General features: G+C 32.6%; 1 protein-coding gene across 3 annotated transcripts in view; it reads right to left on the bottom strand.

Moving 5' to 3' along the window:
* LOC106471316 (protein Jade-3-like) overlaps positions 1-19348 on the bottom strand; it is a 43850-nt gene extending 24502 nt beyond the window's left edge. For 2 of the 3 annotated variants that reach the window (XM_013931910.2, XM_022399924.1), the window contains exons 1-7: positions 19166-19348; positions 15179-15285; positions 12263-12328; positions 11667-11761; positions 10034-10191; positions 9045-9083; positions 6552-6712 (exon numbers count right to left, since the gene is read on the bottom strand). In XM_013931910.2, the coding sequence (XP_013787364.1) occupies positions 6552-6712; positions 9045-9083; positions 10034-10191; positions 11667-11761; positions 12263-12328; positions 15179-15233 (574 nt within the window). In that variant the 5' untranslated portion in view covers positions 15234-15285; positions 19166-19348. Of the gene's footprint in view, positions 1-2472; positions 2505-6551; positions 6713-9044; positions 9084-10033; positions 10192-11666; positions 11762-12262; positions 12329-15178; positions 15286-19165 lie in introns of those variants that run through there. The other variant, XM_022399925.1, reaches the window with a different exon arrangement.
* Positions 19349-20394: the final 1046 nt, after the last annotated feature.

The following is a 20394-nucleotide window of genomic DNA, read 5'->3' on the forward strand; positions in this document are numbered from 1 at the left end:
ACAAAACAACACTACTCTCAACCAACACCCCGAGGTGCCTAGATACCTCTTCCAAGTTTTGCAACAGTTCCGGTCATATGACTTCTTTGTTCAATACTGTATATATATATCTACACGTCAGTGTAAATTACTTGTACTTGATGATGACAAAACCTTGTCAAAACGTTGTACATTTGCTGTTATGTTAAACTTCTATTAAAGTTTTTCTTCATTACCCATTCAAACAGTCTCCAACCATTATTAGTTTCAAAGTGGGTTCCTCATCATCGAATAAGACCTCCTAAATAAATATCAAACTTTTGTTTCAATAAGACTTTACATTTTATCTGTTATTTTCTCTACCTTAACTCTATATACATTTGGTTAATTTAACTGACTTCATTACCATTATAAAGAAATATGGAATAAATGTAAATTAACCTTTTTTTCTTTGTAGAATGACTTCAAATTGTAACAGGAAACTACATTTGTTTCTACTTAAGTTTCATTGCTTTATTGCCCTTGCAACTAATAATCCCACCACACAAGTTGTAAATCACTTGGTTAATGGTGAACACGTAACAGGAGCTGCTCGCAAGAATACCAGTGAAAGAAAGTTTCTTTATTTTACCTAATCTAACCTAACAAGTTTCTAATTTTATATTTTAGTTACTTTTATAATAATAAATAAAGAATACACATGTAAAACAAGAAATATAGTACTTATCTTGGTCCTTTTTTTGCTGTCAACTATCAATAAAAGATAACCCTACTATTTTTTTTTTATATATACTAATGGCACTACTACATTAACTTTTTTTTAATTTAATTAAATAACACATCTATGAACACAGAATAACAACACAAAAAGCAGACTGTGTCCTATAACTATCAATTTTTCTGGCTCTCTGTGCTATAAGAGCCACTGAAAATTCAGATAAGTTCAATGATGTGCTTCCATGGAAATAAAGTATGATATGGAAGTGAAATAGACTATTCTCATTTGATAGATTAAAACATTGGCTTTTTATTGATTTTAAATATAGTATTAAACATCAGAGCAAACTATTGACAACTTGTGAAAGAGAGGATGTGACAGGTGGGCATGGCAAGTAGGTCCAATTTTCTACAAATAAGATTGAAGGCTATTAGAATTATGCTATGCCCGAGTATTAACTTTATTATAATGAGTAATTTATGTCAAATTCTGTACTTCTCAGAGGAGTAGTAAATAAAGTAGACAAGAGTGATTACCTAAAGAGAAAATGTCCTAATTCTCATATGTTGGGAGATTGAATATTTTTTAAAAAAATATTTCTGTATAAAATTCAAAACTTAAAACATATATAACATTAAAATTTGATGTATTAACTACATTTTGATGACAAGTTTATTCATATACCATGATAATAAACTGGTTTAATTACACTTTGAATGTAAATCTCTAAAAAAAAAGAGAAATCATAACGTGCACTCTGACCTACCCATGGTAAGAGGATTAATTTATATTTTTCCGAGTTCAAAGTTTATGTTTCATGATTATAATCATAATCAATTTTGAATTAATATGTTAAATTGTCATTTCCAGTACAACAGTTTAGTGTATTTAAATATCTGATACAAGCAATAATGTAAAGCAAAGATTACTACTACAGATGGTTGAGTATGTTATATTAAAGGAATGAAAGATTATCAGAACTACATTGACATCTTTTGGAATTTAATAGATAGTGTGATGGCACTAAAAATTGATTAGTTTGGAGAAGGTTATGTAACAGTCTTTTCCAATACAAAATATTCACACACTGAGATCATTAAGATGTGTTCAGATCAGGAATTTAGAATTTCCAAGATTGGGATATCTCTTGTACTTAATGGCACTGGAAAACAAAAGAATATGGATCAACTTGGGGTACAAGGACCATCTACTAAGGGACCTGGAACAAGTCATACCCCAGGCATCCTAAGCAAAGTGAAGTGTAAATAGGTAAGAATCCAAAAACACAAAAGTCAGCAGCAAAAGCTGTCATTGTCCTAAGCAATTGTACACAAAATAAATATGAAGAATCTCCATCTGGAAAAGTAACACAAGTTATTTCCAAGACATCTCAGTTTAACAGATACATACTTCAATCAGCTGGTGAATGAAATGGGTGTTCATGCTATTCCATACCAAGATATACCAGTCAAGTTGCTAGATTTAGCATCTATGTATTTCTGTATTATTGACAGATATGGACACGAGGAGGACTGATTCCAAATTTTTCATACAAGAAAGAAGCAAAATTTTTTTTATATTGCTCTTCTACGAGTTGCTGTTAGAAGATAAAAAACATCTACAACTTTAAATATTACTTTAGAAAGACATTTTGTTAAATCTAATGATTTATTTTATTTCTTTCCTCATTAACTTAAAAAAATCAAAAATGAACTAGAAAGTTTCAGATGCAAATCTTACAAGCTAAATGAGGTTTAATTTCCTAAAAAACATACCAACTGACAGTGGTGTTCATGCAGAAAAGGAAGCACCAGTTTTCAATGTGGAGGAATGGTGGGAAGTGTGAGAGAAGGTAAGTACCTATCAGAAATACATTTTCAGTATAAGAAAATCATAACTTCCAATACAGTACAATACCTTTGCTCACATACACAGCTAGAATCTCAAAGGTACCAGTGTGAGGGATAGAAAGAAGTATCCTTTGAAAGCATCCAAAGAACACCCCTGAAGTGTGATCCCCGTTGGGAGAGGAACACCCACCAGCTGGACTGCACCATTTCTGTACCAGATATACTCTGCAACTATTGTGGAAAGAAGTGTCGCATACATGGACAGAAAGTAGGAGGAGCACAAACAAAAAGAGAGAGAGTATATCGGAATATCAATCATGTAAAAGAAAGACTGTAGAAGAACCATCCACAGACAGGAATGTGGGGAAAGCTAAAACTGGATGTGCTCCAAAGTGTAGAGTGGCTAGGGTACAACAGACCATATGCAACCGGTCAACTCCAATCCAAAACCAAGCAGCATTAGGAATAGAACCTCCAACCCGTGGTAGGAGGAGGGTCCACACTATCTTCACCTCAAGGTAAGTGGAATGGAAGCATATGCGTGCAAATTGATCTACGAAAAAGGAACATGTGCACAAATCCACAGCCAACCATACATCCTGGAACCCGACTTCTGAATGACGGTAGGAATAGGTGTGCCAATGTGGCAGATCACATCAAACTCAATCTGGCACCCTACTGCACAACATCAGCCTCAGGCAGCAAAAACTCTCCAAGATGAAGCACAAGAGGGAGAACCATCGACCCAGCTAATATTATCCTCTGGATAGAACTACACAGAAGCCAGAGTACAATGATACCCTCCGGGTCACACTGCATGGATGTGGATTGCATCTAAAAATATACAGCAACCTCACACTCCAGATAGAACCACATAGAAGCCGCTTGCAACATCAACCTCCGGGATCAACTACACAGAGGTGGAGATCATAAAGCAAATTGAATGAGGAAGAGGAACATAACCAACACATATGCGAGGATTTATGGTGATTGGTCCATCTTGAATTTAAAACCACTCACTGGGAACCGACATCCAAGTAATGGTAGGATGAGGGACCCCAATTGAAGGGGTGAACTGCAATGTGACAAATTTACCTCAAAGCAACATCATCCTCTGGATAGGACCACACAAAGGCTGAAGAACAATTGCAACCTCTGAGTCCCAATGCACGGAAGTGGATGTTATCTATAAAGTATAAGCAACCTCACAGAAGCTGTGTGCAACATCAACCTCCAGGACCCAATGCACGGAGGTGGAGCACATAATTGGAGGATTGAACACCATCTACACCAGCAGAATACCATCACCCTATTTTCAACTGAATGGAAGCTATCACGTTCAGGAGGATTCTTCTGTGGTCCACCACCCCAGTGGCTCGGAACTGGGAAGAGGCAATGACTCCCAAACTCCACTAGAAACACAAAGGGGGACAAAATGCAGTGGAGAGTCTGGAGGAATGCTGACAGTGCAATGGGTGACCACGAAAAACCCTACATTTAAAAGCAGGCCACACCTGATTTACCCATGTAAATCCATGGGTTGGTACAGTCCAGTTTAGAATGAGCTAACAGGAGCCTGTCGACCATGTAGTGGTGTAAATGCAATCCTTGAGAAAGAATAAGTCAGGCAAACGCCTTTACCACCCTATAAAATACATAAGGTGCTGAATCAAGCCCGAAAGGCTAGACATGAAACAGATACACAACCTTGTAGTGGACATACCGAAGTTAGCATATGAACAGATGAGAAATATGAATATGGAGATAGGCATTCAAGATGTTTACCATAGTCATCCACAGTTCTGGAGAAAAAACCTGACGTCAAGACACATGGCAATATTTTGAACCCCTAGTGGTAGGAACTGGGGAAGGATGAGAAGTTGCAGGACAAGAAACAATTATAGGAGATGTCATGGGATCAGAATGAGAAAAACAAGTAACCAAAGACTAACAGGTCAAAAGTGGTCTCACAGATTCCATACGTGATTCCAAGGATTCAGGAAAATCTCCAAAAACAGGCCAATGGAGTAAAGGAGCCATCTGTAAGTCATAAAGATAAGTGGAAGGTAAAGGTACATGTGACAAGACAGCACCCTTCACAATAAAATCCCAACAGCAACGAAACCACATGTGAAGGGATAGGGCTGAATAGGACAATAGCACCAACGTGGAGGTAAGGAGGAAAAGTGTATCTCCTGAAAAAAACCCAAGAGATCAGTGGAGTACTTCAGAAAGGAGGTCTATGTTGGACAAATACTGTAGGAGAGCTTTAAGGGTAAGATAAAATTAGGAAACTGGGCATGGAAGAAATGGATAGGATTTTCTGGGACAGCCCCCCAACATTGGCAAAAGTGACTCCAACTGCTAGGAGTTGAGAAAGAGTTGATCAGTCTGCTGATAAGTCAAAACATTATGATCATAAGCCCATGGAAAATGAGGCCTGCTAACACCAGCCCTCAACTGAAAAACAAAATGCTCAGCATGAAATCTGATGTCAGAGAAAGGACGAAAACAAGGTACACTAAAGATGTTTCATGTAACAAGGAAGGAACAGTATCAAATGAAATTGGGAAAACAAAACACACCTGAGAAAGTATTTCCAAGCAGGCAAAGTTAGGCCTAGTAAGATTCCATAAGTGGAAAGGCACGGCAGAGTTAGGAGGAGAAAAAAGGCTGTCAAATTCCTCCTTGTCATGAATAGGTTTGTACAATGCAGGAGGAACCTGAACATTTTCAGAAGAAGGACGACACATATACCGATCAATCTCCCAACAAATGATAGCCAAAAAATTCTCAGTCAAGAGTTCCAGACCTGAAGCTTGCGTAATAATACCCAAAATAGTGGCAAAAATATCAGAAATTGTACAATACAAATTTCAGAATTCATCTTATATAGTGGAGAAGTCAAAAATGAGAAAAAAAAAAAAAATCAATAAACAAAGCTAAGTTATTGCAACAAACAACTACAGAAAATTAACAGTGGTAAATGAATAAATCAAGTAAATCACTACTTCGCAAAAAAAAATTAAATGAACATGTGAAAAGATCACAATTGAAAAACACCTGCACTTGATCACTGCCTAATGAGAAGTGATAGTTTGGAAGAATCAAATAGAGGGAGTCACGTGCATCAGAAGGGTGTGTCGCGCTCCTATTAGTAAAAGTTTGTCACATGATGGTTTACATGCAAGATGCAGTTGAACCACGTTGATCTTGGGGTACATGAGTGTTCAAGGCTTGTGGTACATGAAAAAAAAACTTTTTCATATAGAGGGCAGCACTGAACAAGAATAGTTATTCGTGTGAATGGAGGTAATGTACCGTATTGGAAAAATATGTATTTTGCACATATTAATTGAAACACAGAAGAGATAATTCTTTTATCTCAAACAGATTTTAAAATGAACTAACTAAATAAAAACAGACCTGTATTACACATTAGTAAGTGTTGACAATTAACTAGACACACAATTGAATGGGAATCACTACCGAGTTTATAATTTAAGCACATTTCAGAGTTTTGTGAATTAATTTAGACACTTAACATCTTAAAATGTAACTTTATTCTCTTTCACAGCTACCATTTTTTTTAGTGAGAGTAATGAATGTATATAGATGCACATGTATACTCTAGTAATGAATGTGCATATATATGCACATATATACTACACAGATTGTTTAATGTGATCAAACACAAAAATAAAGCCCAACCTGAAAACAAATCCTCGATATTCTGTCAAAGACAAAAAACACTGTTAACACCCCAGTCAATTAAACGTTCTAAGAATTAAAACAAATTTAGTTATTCTGATTATACAACTTTTAGCAGGATTAGAAACAATCACCAACATAACCATGGGGATAAGTATAGCAGAATAAAATTAGCAGTTTGGTTTGGTATCATATTTCAGTCTTAACATCTTTACCTACATTAAAGACTTAATTTATTTCACTCAGTCATAATTAATTTGATTTCACCAGCTTATTATTGTAAACAAAAATACCTAATTCATCCAGTTCGTCATTTAACCTTTTCAGCCACTGAACATCGAGACTGTCCAAGTCATAGCGACAAACCTTATCAGCCTGAGCAGCAACATTGGTTAGAATGTGAAGGTCGTTGGAGAAAAAATGATCATGTGAACACCTGATGAACTTTTTTGGTCTAATCAGAGAGGGAAAAAATTATTGATTACTTGAATTTTTAATTACACTATTTACATGTATTTATATCTTAGTTTTGTAAACCCTATGTTTCTAAAATTAAGTGAGAATTGTATCCAAACTCTAAAAGACACAGAGCCCAAAAGAGATTGAGGCTTCATGAAGCTTTCATTGTACAAAAAAGGAGTTTCCATCAATCATCCAGAGGGGCAACACTTTGTGACTTGCTTGTTACTGTGATGCAACATTAATTTACAAAGTTAATACATACACTTTGAGAATTAAAAATAACTTAATATATACAAATATAGAATAAGTAAGAAAATAAAACCACCATAATTAAATGTATCTAGAAGTATTGAAATTCATCTTACTACAGAAATCTCCTGATCATGTGAAATCATTCATCTAGCCACAGACAAAGTATTTTAGGAAGTTTGTTATTTTCTCTAACCAAAAAGTAAAACAAAATCAGAACTAACCCATTTTTGTGAGCAAACACTAGCAAATGTTGGCATCCATGTATGAAACACTTAGTTAAGATTACATCATAAGAATCACTCTACTGAAAGGTTTTTCTAATAAAAAAACATTGCCAAGATTTATTTGGAACCAATTAATACACATATTGGAAGACTGTAGAATATTTAAAATTAGTTGCTTTCATGCAGTATAATTGACTACGGATACATTTACTCACAAACAACTTTAAAAACGATCAGCTACAAAACAGTATCTGTCATTAGCTACTAAACAGAATATTTCATTAGCAACTAAGCAGTACAAGTCATTAGCTATTAATACAACATCATCAGTTATTAATAACATGTCATTAGCTGCTAAGCACTATGTCAGAGATGTATATTTAAGTCCTTTTAGCAATATAGATGCCCAGTGAAATTTCCTTAAAAAGATACTTTGGGAATAAATTAAAAAGCTTACTCTTCAAATAATAAGAAAAATTTGAGGAATCACATACCCACAGATCAGAAGCTTAAATATTAAATAATAACTGACAAGTGTTACACCAGCTTCAATGACATAAAAACTATATTTTGAAATAGACAGATCAAGTTTGAGCATCAGAAAAAAAAGTTTTATTTATACAATTTAACTTCTTACTTGTGACAGCTGTTTCACTAAAAGTATTCTGTAAGTTCCCTTACATTTTGACAAAGGCACTGACTGAGAACTTAAACTATAAATAAGAACTAATTATAAACACACACACATCTATAATACAAGCTTGCTGGATGGAGTTAAACAATGGAATTAAAAAGTACTTCACAGGATCCTTTTTACTGATTTAGACAGAAATTTTGCAGAAGCAAAGTATAACAAGAATTACCTAAAACACTAATTTAAAAAATTTTCTTTTAAAAAAAAATCCTCAAAAATGAAATTGATATATTATGCTTAACAATTTGAAATAGCTTAAACTCAGTAAACCAGATTACAGCCAATAGATTCAAATCATTGAATTAGTTCAGAAATGCAAAGCATTAATAGTATGTAGTCTTATCAGTTATCAGACGAAAAACTTTGAAATCAATATTGATAAATTTTGTCCACATTTAACTTCTTAAGAGTCATGTTTGAGTATAAAATTTCTCTCAATGTTTATTTACTTTACTGAAGCAATTATCTAAGCAGTTAATTTTCTGTTTACAAGAACCCGAGTTTTGTAATTCGAGGCCATCAATCAAAGGTAAGAGACATTAATGTCTTTTGAATATGATATATAAATTAGTAAAAACAGTAGATAAGTTCAATGTATAAAACAAATTGAGATAAATGTTATTTATTTATATTAAATTCAGTACATTAGACAATTTTTTTTAATCACACAATTTCTTTCAAACTAACCTACTATAGTGTATATATATATGAAAACTGGCTATCAAGTCAACAGTTATAGGGAATATGCATAAAAGATTTCTTAGTTTTCATACCATGTGTTTGAAATATCTGCATTTCAGATTTGGTAACATTTAAGATTTACTAACTTTCATTAATGCAAAGTTAAAGGTGACATAATACTGAAGACTGGGTTTTAAAGGGTTAATATATTTATTTTAGAAAAAACAGCTTCAAAATTTATTTTTAAAGCTTCTACTAGTGTAAACAAGATAAATTTTCACTCCAAGAAGACACAAAATACCTTCATTAAGCTATGTATGACAGCCAAAAACATCATACAGTAATTCTTAAATATATGTATAATACACATTATTAAATAATAGAAACTTAATTTAGTATATCAGTTTCAGCAAATCAAGTACATGTACATAATTTTTTTATTTATCTAAAAAAAATTCAATCTCTTAACTTACAGTTTAAAATTGAGCCCTTTTTCCTTTTTCCTCAGCACCCTGAAAAAGCAGTTGATATAAACAGACACTAATAAGCAATTACCAACTTGTAATTTGTACATTTCTAAACTGAAACCACATTAAAATCAAATAATATTCAACGTTAAAATGGTACACAATTAAAAACATTTTATTTAGGCCTATCTAAGGCCTTAGGATGATATTTCAACATCGAAACATGTAGAGTCGTCAACTTTTTAAAGGCCATAGATAGGCCTAAATAAAATGTTTTTAATTGTGTACCATTTTAACGTTGAATATTATTTATGATTTTAACTTTATACACAAGTGCCAAAATATTATAATTATGAAACCACATTATTCAAATGTATGTAATCCCAAATTTGAAATCTAGAGAACAGGTAAAAGTTCAATAATGCCATCTTTAGCAAGTCATTTAATCTAAAAATTGAACTTAAAGTAAAGATGAAGTAGATTATAAGGTTATAGATTTATCACAAAGAATAAAAATGAAACATCAGATCGCATAAAACTTCAAAAATCCAAGTTTTTATCCTTTAATTTTGGGGAAGAGAGGCAGTAAAAAAAAAAATCCTCATAATATACAAGGCTATATATTTCAGACAGCCAACAATTTTATGTATCACTACCATTTCAATAACAATCGGACACAATAAAAAAACTTGAAGACAGAAGTAAAACCATAATCAAAAACATTTAATTATAACATATGATAATTCTACAAAATAAATTTCAAAAAGATAAGAATATTCCTTCATTTTGAAAAAGACAAAGTTTTCTTCTTAATCTCAAAAAACAAACAAAAACCTAACAACTTTTTACTAATTTTTTCATAATCTGGCAGATTATTACAAATCAGTTTTATCTGAAGGCTTCACTCTGTGCAAATTATAACTAGTTAATTAGCTCTTAAGGACCTATAGGAATGTTAGAAACAAGGAAATACAAACATACAAAAGTTGACGTACCTTACAGAAGTTTCCGGAAGGCTGTCCGGGTTAACGGGTACCTGAACGCCTTTCTCCCACTCTTGTTTCCAAGGGTCTGATATGAACCAGAAGTCTTCTGGAAAAAGTTGATCACTGTCTGATAACTTCATTGCACTGATGAGATCTTTTCGAAACAGCTACAGAAATAATGATAACAGCATGAATATCTTTTAAATATATTCCACCTCAGTTTATTAGACAACCTTTAACATAAGCTATGTTTTGAGCACAGAATTTCTGACATGTGACAAATAAACAACTGTACAGACAAGATGTTTACTTAAAATGGCACTTAATTCACTTCTTTTCAGCAATAATTTGTGTATTTTTTACAAGAAATGTGATATGTTGTGCCTTTTATTTCTATCACATAATATCCTTAAATTACAGGTCAATTTAGGGATATCAAATGTGTCATTTGTTCATCCACAGAACTTCAAAATATTTAGCAGCAAATTCTACCAATGTGTGAACGTGAAGTGGTCTGTTTTACCAATGGTTGGTGTGAATGTAATATGGTCTGTTCTACCAATGGTGGATGTGAATGTGAAGTGGTCTGTTCTACCAATGGTGGGTGTGAATGTGAAGTGGTCTGTTCTACCAATGGTGGGTGGGAACATGCAGCAGTGTATTTTTAAAATCAAAATGTTATAGAAAAAGTTTAACAGAAGTAAACATACCAGGCTTAACGTCAAATAATGTGTGTAAAAGCTAAAGGACGATAAACAAACAAAAAAAAACATTTATGCACAGATTTTTATTACAAAGTATTTTATAGGAAGTAAAAACTGAACTGCACATTCATGGTCAAAGACTAGAGCCAATATATGCCAATAGTGAGTATATATTTACAGAATCAGTCAATCTTGAAGTTTTTTTTCAGGAAATAATGTCTGGCTCTTGATAAGTTAATAATGGTAACTGAACTCTTGTGAAATATAACTTTATGAATTTGGCCAACAATTCTTTGTGGAATAGAAAAAGGAGTTTGTTAAAATAAATTTTTAGTAGCCAACTTAAGCTCTGTCAAAATTAATATTTTTAAATACAATCACTGCATGCACATGGTTACATCACGAAGAGGGAGGATGAATCAATGCATTATAATAACTTAAATACATTTTTTTGTGTTTTACACCTTGCAGAATCCTTGTTAGGACAGTGTATTAAGTTAGCGATATCAATTACTGGGTAAATTTTAGTAGTGATCTAGTACAATGGTTTCAGACTATAGGAAAAATGGATGGAAAACCTTAGCCAATAACACAAAAAGCCACATTATGGTTTATTAAAAAACTAAAAAAAAACTTCCCAGCCTGGCTAGTGAACTCATTGTTAAAAAACAAAGTTCTTGAAGGTCAATAAAAGTTACTTAATTAGAATAACTGAACAATAACTGTAATTTTACAAACTTAATCAGCAATTTCAGATTCAATCAATAAGTTGATAATAGCCAGCCACTGCATACCTTTTTTTTTAATGATTCACATACACTCTAAGTCTTTCAAAATGCACACACAGAAATATATAATTTGGTTATGATTAATGTTTGTAACTAGCAAGAATTCAAAAACAAAGTCAAGAAACTCTGGAAAATATATCATTCACTTACCTCTGCTGGTTTATTATTTCTGAAAGAGCTGTTATAAATCTTGGACATTGATGGTTCGGAAAATTTAAAATTTCCAGTACTTGCACAAAATGGCCCTATAAAGTAAAACAAACTCCTTTCAACATTACAAAAAACAATTTCAATTACAATGTACTTAAATGTGGGTAAATAATAAACTAACACATTCTTTCAAAAAACAATTTTTCCTGCTTTTGTAACAAAAAAACAACAACAAATATTTCACCCAAATTCCTATTATTTGCATGCTGTTTCCTACGATAAAAATTCTGCATAGGAAAAAAAAAAAAAGAAGGTACGAAGTTTGGGGATGCCCAAGTTCAACGGGAAAATTAAAATATTCTTCCAAACAATAATTTAAGGTATTTTAACTCTTTCACTGCACAACATGCAGGTTGTTTCAAGCATGCAGGGATGTTCCTGCTCGTCGGAGTGTTTTTTTAAAAGCATTTAGGTCTCGATGCCGACACACGTGAACGTCGCAATAGAGGGAAAGTTGCAGCAAAAGGGTTAAAATATATAGACTGAGTATCACAATGTACTGATAAATTAAAAAAACTTGTCATGCATAACCTTACCTCTGCTATCTTCACTCTCACTGCATGTACCACTATACAGTTTTCGCCTCTTCTTACCATAGGAAGCTTAAACATATATAAATGCAAAACAGAACATCAGTACTTTTGAAATATTATCAAAAGAAAATACCCGATGTTAACTACCACTAGCAAGAGATTAAAAACTCGGGAGCTTCTTTGATACATTACAGAACTGAGTTTATACTTTAGTTGAATCAAAATTTTGCACGTTCTCTTTAGCTACAGCTAGGAGTATGTAGGCTGGTAATGAAACCTAATTTGAAATATACTTTATATCGTTCAAAATTAACTTTAAATTATACTAGAAAAGCATGTGCATTACATGCAGCATTTATATTGTTGGTTTAATGAGTCATTTGTCATACAGGTCTACTGAATATTGCAGAAACTTTCCTAAAAATACACCACTACTCTAAGTATATTATCTTACTTTTCCCGCTAGAGTCCTGGAAACCTAAACCATAATATACAGACAATGTGGGACCATTTGAACCTTCAAGGATGTTCTTGCACACCAATCCTTGAGAGAAGTAAATTATACTAGAAAAGCATGTGCATTACACGCAGCATTTATATTGTTGATTTAATGAGTCATTTGTCATACAGGTCTACTGAATATTGCAGAAACTTTCCTAAAAATACAACACTACTCTAAGTATATTATCTTACTTTTCCTGCTAGAGTCCTGGAGACCCAAACCATAACATACAGACAATGTGGAACCATTTGAACCTTCAAGGATGTTCTTGCACACCAATCCTTGAGAGAAGTAATAATTTAAACTAATTTTTCATTCTGTTAACACTTTTAAAAGTGCTAATTTCCACTGTTACTAATGGCACCTCTTTTGTACACAATATTCCAGATGAAGCCATGCTCAAAAATACCTGGAAGTTTCAATCAGATTTCAGGAAGTAGAAATGGAGAAAACTGAAGTTGATTGTAAACTCAAACACTGAAAAATTAATAAAGTAAAGCGTTTTAGAAGCATTCACGAACCTCTGGAAGTTTCATGGAAATCAGACATCAGGAAATTTGAAATTTTCATTATCAACAGACAAAAGCCATTTTATAGTATCAATGACTTTGCTGAATGAGTATACATTCTGCCTCCTAATGAAGATCTGCATTCTCCACAATTTTTAATTTCACATTTTCACAGTGAACAAGATGTAGCTTAACCTTCTTATATAAAACTATTATGTAAATAAAAATGTAGTACTCTCAAACCCATCTGACTTCCTTCAGAGTACTTTGTAGGAATCGGAAAAACAAGGATTCTTCGGATACTATATTACAGGGTAGTGCCAGAGTTTCTCTGCCTTCAACTGAATCTTTCCACAAGAGAGATTGGACAGAGATCTGCAAACAATTACGATCTTCATTGAGCACCACCACAATTAAAGCCAAATTACATTTGGAGAATTGAAGAGAAAGTCGAATTAAACTTTCTGGGCTATGATCTTTGTTAGTACGTGTACCCAAGTTTCTCTCTCTCTCAAAATCTGTCACGTTATGCAAAAAGTATTGACCTAGAAAATATAACTAACAAACTATAAAACATCTATTTGTGAAATCTCAAAATGTCTCTCTCACAAGGAGTATATTACAGCAAACCCACAATTTAAATCTGAATCCAAGTCTCAACTATATGTCGAGAAGAAAGTATCCTACACAAAACATGATAATACATGTGTGTGTGATATATATATATATATATATATAATATAAAGAGCACATATCCCATCCACATGACTGAGGGTCAAAAAGGAGTGTCATGCTCATATGCTATCACATAGTTTACCACTAGATCAGATAACTCTATCTATAGTATCTTTCATGATACAGCAATCTCCGCTAATGAATGGAGAATGGATGTGATGATCTTAGTGACTCATGTAGTCTTGAAAATAACAAAGACAAGAGAAATTTGGTAGCTCCTTTGATCAAAGTCCTAAATTAAGAACAAATCTGAAATATACTAAAAATTTTAAATATCTATGATAATTAAGTCAGTAGCAAATGCATTATTAATTCTTCTAGTACTAATGACACAAAAACCAATTTAGAGTTCAATGTGGTGTTATAAGTCTGGTTTTTATGGCAGCATTTCGCCATAAATACTTAAGACCCCCTTAGATTTCAGGCAATCGGGTGGAAAGGCTGTACTTCAGAGAAATCTAACTTATTACAAGCATTTTTATAAATGTGTAGTACTATGATTTGAGACTTACCTCACTCAAATACAATCACACCATTATAGGTTCTCTGTACCACATCAAAATCTGAGAAAATACCATCAAAGGTTCTCTGTACCACATCACATCAAAATTTGAGAAAATACCAGTGAATTTGTAGAATGGAACTTGCTACCAAAGAAATTACATGACTTTAAAAAAACACACATACAACGAATCAATCTTATCACGGAAATGCAACAAACCAGGCCCAATATAGACAAAGAAATGTCTATCAGTAAGATATTACAAGGAGTCAGAGCCACAACCTACCAAACCCAAATAAATATACTTTGATGGAAAATCTTAACTACTGCCATGAAAATCCCACAAGACTATAAATTCCATACTGCTAAAAAAAAACCTACTTTTTAAAAGGAAATTTCCACAAGGTTCATCTACTTGATAGTAAACAATACAAATTGTAAATTAGAATATACAATAAATAAATATTACTTTATGAATATCCAGTTATCAACCATAAGTGATGGGTGTTCTTATCAATTGGGCTACCATAGTTCAAGTCCCAAGCAAGAGAGCTCTCTCTCTCTCCTGTCCACTACATTATTAGTTTAACAATCTGGGAAATTAGAGTGGTCTCAACTTTGACATACATTAGTTAAGTAATGTAGAGAAATAAATACATAAATATACTCACTTTGTGAATCATGTAGAACACTTCCATTTCTTTTGCCTTTGGAGGCAGAGGCCATTTCAGACTGCAACCACAGACACTGCCAGTTAATGTAGTTTAGATGAAATTATCTATAGAAAATACAAAAATATACTTGATATGAAATTAATCCATTTAAATGCACTGCTTCATAAAAATGTAGAATTAAACATTCTTATAATTACATTTTGTCAAAAAAATATTCTAAGTTTAAATAACTTCTATTTACTTTTTCCACAATACTGGTAAGCAGTAGCTACATTAAAAATTCAACTTCCCTACATCAAGGGGCTTCCTCAGGGCCACATTTACCATAAGAAAACAAGGAGGCATTTAGTACTTCAGGGCTGTCCCTGAACACTCACCTTCAAGAATATGAAAATCACTGACTTTCCTCTCTCAAGTCCTCTGCTGTCATGGGCACATATGTCCACCTCCAAAACACTGCCACAAGAATTTATAATTTTGTATCTCTGTGTATTAACTGACTTACATGACAACCAACTGCCAGTTCACTGAATAAGGAAAACACCAACAATGCTGTTGGAGGAAACAAAGAGTGCTATGAAGAAATCACCACATTGACTACACATATTTTGTGGGTCTCCCTCCTACCAAAAGAAGTGTGTAATGTACCTTTTCTGCTTCAATATAGTACTAGTAAGCTGAATTGGATCTTAAACAGAAAGAGAAATATGTAACTGACTTTTGTTCTGGTAAGCTAAAAAAAGGCAGAACCTTGGGTAAACCAATCCCAATCGTTGTAAAGTTGTTGTGATAATACCATATACTACACCAAGTGCGGTATAGGTGATAGAGTATATGCAAAAGTTGGAACTTGTGTATGATGTGATGAAATTCATTACTTCTTCAGACAATATAGGATGAGAGTAAGGGGGCATTCCTTCATTTTTGTTAATTACTATTATGTTCATATTTTATATACCCTATTCCTCTGTCGCTTAGTTTATTTCTCGAGTTTCTTCATGCATGATGCTAATTCACACTCTTCTAAAGTTAACTGTAACACTACTCTCATAGTGAGTCAAAATGACTGACAAATGGGTGGTGTTGAGACATTTGTCATGGTAGCAATAGTCATGTAAAGAAGTTGCTTGTCATTAAAGGAGGGCAATTAATTCAATTACCTATGAGCATCAATTACAATGATTAAACAATTAGTACCATGACTCACAAAAATATTCAATTAAAATTAGTGTTTCTAATTACTATTTTTGACTATTCTAAGTACCCAAGTCTCACATGAGAATAATCAGTTATTTTAATGTAATGGATTAATAAGCTGAACAATTAATCAAGGAGCAAATTCTACTAATTAAACAGTTTTTATATGTAAATAAGTGTTGCTATGTACATATGTAAATCAGTATCACTCTACATAAATAAGTTGATTAGATGTTTTGTCAACAACAATAATTACCCTGTGTTGAATCATAATCTCATCACCTGCGAGCAAATAAAAGTGTATAAAAAGACAAAAAGGATAACTTCATATACCAGATACTTGAGAACATGGAATTTTAGACTGGACACAGCTGTAAACTCTGTTAGAGCTTAAAAGTTTTGTGAAATAAAATTAATCTGAGAATAATTAAGTGTTGTGTTACTGAGCAGATTGTACTTTTATTTTATGATTTTTGTCTACAGTTCATTTATTATTCCTTTTATAATTTAGTTCAACTATGAATTTTTAGTTGCATCAAAGTGCTAACTTACCTTATATCTAGAGCACATTGATTCAGAGTATGCAAGTATTATGAAACTTACACAAGCTTCCCCTAGCAGTGAAAGATTATGTTGATTTATGGTAATAGCTAGTCACATGAGATGCAACCTTGTGGTCTAACCACTAAAAAAAAAAAAAGAAGAAGAAGAAGAAGACTTCCTTGATCTTGAAAATGAGTTAGTTCATGAGATATAGTTGGAAATAATTATTGCTAATTATTTCTTGATACTGAAAAGTGGTTTAATTTTGAATCATCATGTTATTCTCTGGTAAATTACATTTTTTATTCTTCTGGTTCTTTTTCCTAATTCCTTTGATATTTATTGAAATTAATCACATTGAGACTTATATCATATTGTTTATTAACAATCGTACCTAGTTCTGGCCAGGCAAGGGCTTATTAGTTGTTTTTTTGGAAATGACAAAATTTGTATCCTAGTTGTTTGAAAGTTTTATTTTGGATTTCTGTTGTTATATTTTAATAAATTGTTTGACTCTGGTTGGAGCAGCATTCTATTTAGATCATTACAAGATTCTGTGATAATTATGAATTATAATTAATCAGAGTTAATGCAAGTTGTATCAAATTTTGTGATAATTTATGAAGTTAGGTTTTTGTTGTTTTTTTCTGGTTCTTTGTCCTCATTTTTTGTGTTGATTTTATACTGAGTTTGAAGTTCAGTTATGCTGTTTGTAAATATCCTGTCCCAGTATTAGTAAATTGAGTACATTCTGCTTATCTTAAGTTCTAATAAATGCTATTTAGAATCCTGGTAATAATATTTTGATTATTCTTGCTGTAGAATACCAGATTTATTATAAACCATAGAAACACTAATTAATAACAAAAAAAGGTTTGTATTGCAAGAAAGCAAGGAAAAACCAATGACAGTTGAAAAATTTGAGCATAGAACTAGCTGTTAATTGCAGCATAAGCCAGAAAAAAGTAGATTAACCTAACAGAATTTTCAACTTACTTTTGAACATTCTGCTCTTCACTGTTATGTAAGTTTCATATTATTTTACATTACATATGCAAAACCTAACCAAGCAACAAATTTTCAATGAACAAGGAAGAGCTATATAAATAATAGAAAAAATAAGAAATAGAGCACCATAATTATAGGCAAATATTTAAATAATAAAAGCCCAAATCATACAAAAATCACATACAGTATAACCAAACTTTTAACTCTGTAAGAATTATGATTAAGTTGCAGGCGTTGAATAGCAAAATATTTGTAACAATGTAAGGAAAGATTAAAACACTAAGATTGTTACAAAGAAACAAATATGATTTTAATGCTAAGAATATTACAGGCTCTTAATTGCCTGTGGAAAATCTTTCAAATTCTTTAATCTCAAAAGATTATTCTAGTATCTATTTCAAGCTCTAAACTTAAACTTGTTTTTATGTTGAATAGTTGTATCTGAAAACTATAAAACACATTATCTGATGATTTTCCAAATCCAATAATACAGAACCCACTTTGAGGACAATACAGTATAAAGACAACTTGAATGAATAACAAAAAAGCTTTATTACAAGTTTAACATAGTAACAAATGTACAACATTTCAACAAGCCACCTATAACCTTTATCATAATATTAGTAATCATGTATTCTATACTAATAATGGCATTTTTATTTGATATCTATATGAATGTAAAGTTTCAGTTCGTTGGTTTTGTGTTTCATTTCAATGTTTACAACTTTGATAGGATGACTATCATTTTTCATACATTAAATTTTATGACACACAATATATCTTGTAATGTCATGGTTGACACCTTCAAAACTGACAGTGTACAAAAAATAAGCTAAATCTACATCTTAATGGTTGACATTAGCTTGCAAATATCAAAAAAAATTTAAATTAACCGCCAGATGTCACTATAACCGATACAACACATTTCTGAATATCCTACTAACTTTAAGTAATACCTTATTTTACTGCCAAAATTGTAAAAAACGTCTTACCAGCTTATGATTGACCTAGCAATTTAAAGTAAGTTTATCTTAACAAGCAGCTCGAGAGAAAAACAAAACAAAAACTCTTACTATTATAGCAAGATTAACCAAGGTCTTTACTTGCACCCAACGGAACAGCAGCCATAAGGCGTAAGCAGTTCATGCACATCTTTAACTTCGAAGTTCAAGTGTTTATGAATACACGAATAACAACTACCATATTTATTTTACGTTTAGAATACATTACCCTTACCTTACAAAGTTTCTTCTGTCCAGTTACAACTCAGATGACAACCAGTAAATCGTTAATCCGCACCAACATTTAACCGAAGTGTAAGCTTTAGCAAGACACCTCAATATGACAAACTAACCCTTCTCCTAACTACTTACCGCCATCAACCGCCAGAGTGTAATTCGCGTAGGTCACGTGACATAGAGAAGTAATGCTCTGGTTTTCCTATCTTGGGTTTCTTCCTGTGGTTCTACATATAGGTAGCGCTACGATAAGAGCACATGGTAAAAGAAGTGTGGATTTCTAAAATTTTATATAGAGTTTGCAGCGAAACACAAAGAAGATATTTTTCAAGAATGCGAATTAATCAAATAAAATTTTGACTCGGTAAAGATACAAATTTATTATATCTTGATAATTATAAATGAACATACCTGTAATCTAGAAATGTTAAACAAAGAGTATGTAGTAAACTAGGATCTTAAGAAAAAGAAAGAAGAACCACGTATAACCATTGTTACTTTCGCTCCCGGAAAAAAATTTACACAAAACGGGAAGTCAGTATAGAATGTATGGAACAGTCCTCCCTAAATGTTGTCCGGATCCGGATTCTGGGTCACTTTGAAACATTTTTTCATAATGGAGAGATAAGACGTTTTCGCGGATTTTGGTTAATAACTCTGTGAAGTATGATCAGATCTGTACCAAATTTTATGGGCACATTAAGGTTGAGACTATTCGTCGCACTACAAAAATAATCCGGATCTTTGATCATTCTGGAACTGAGAAGGATTTTCTGAGTTTTCGAAATTGAAATTTGACGTTATGCAATATAAACGCATACAATCTCGAAAAGGATCGTCAGGGCGAAGGTATGCAATCTCTGTGATTGATCTTGTTTTTTCTTGAAATACAACCGTAATAAAATTCAAAATAATGTGAGAAACATAGAAAATCTACCTGATTAATTTTGATGTTTTTACGATGAAACAGAAATTATGTATTGTAGAAGAACGGAAATATAGAAATATATTGTTATGGTGTGAGCGCCTGGTGTGAAAGGCGTTCACACCATAACAAATGTTGTAACAAATGGTTTATATGTGTTAGTGTTTCGACAACTACGGTGTCTGTTGTATCCCAGCCGGCCTGAAGAGTTCTGAATTGATCGAAACAAGTCGTCGGCAATGGATATGGTGAACATTATGTAGTTGAAATAGATACACTTTTAATTTTCAGAAATCTCTAAA

This window comes from Limulus polyphemus, unplaced genomic scaffold (genome assembly GCF_000517525.1).
Source record: "Limulus polyphemus unplaced genomic scaffold, Limulus_polyphemus-2.1.2 Scaffold4538, whole genome shotgun sequence".
Lineage (NCBI taxonomy): Eukaryota > Metazoa > Arthropoda > Merostomata > Xiphosura > Limulidae > Limulus > Limulus polyphemus.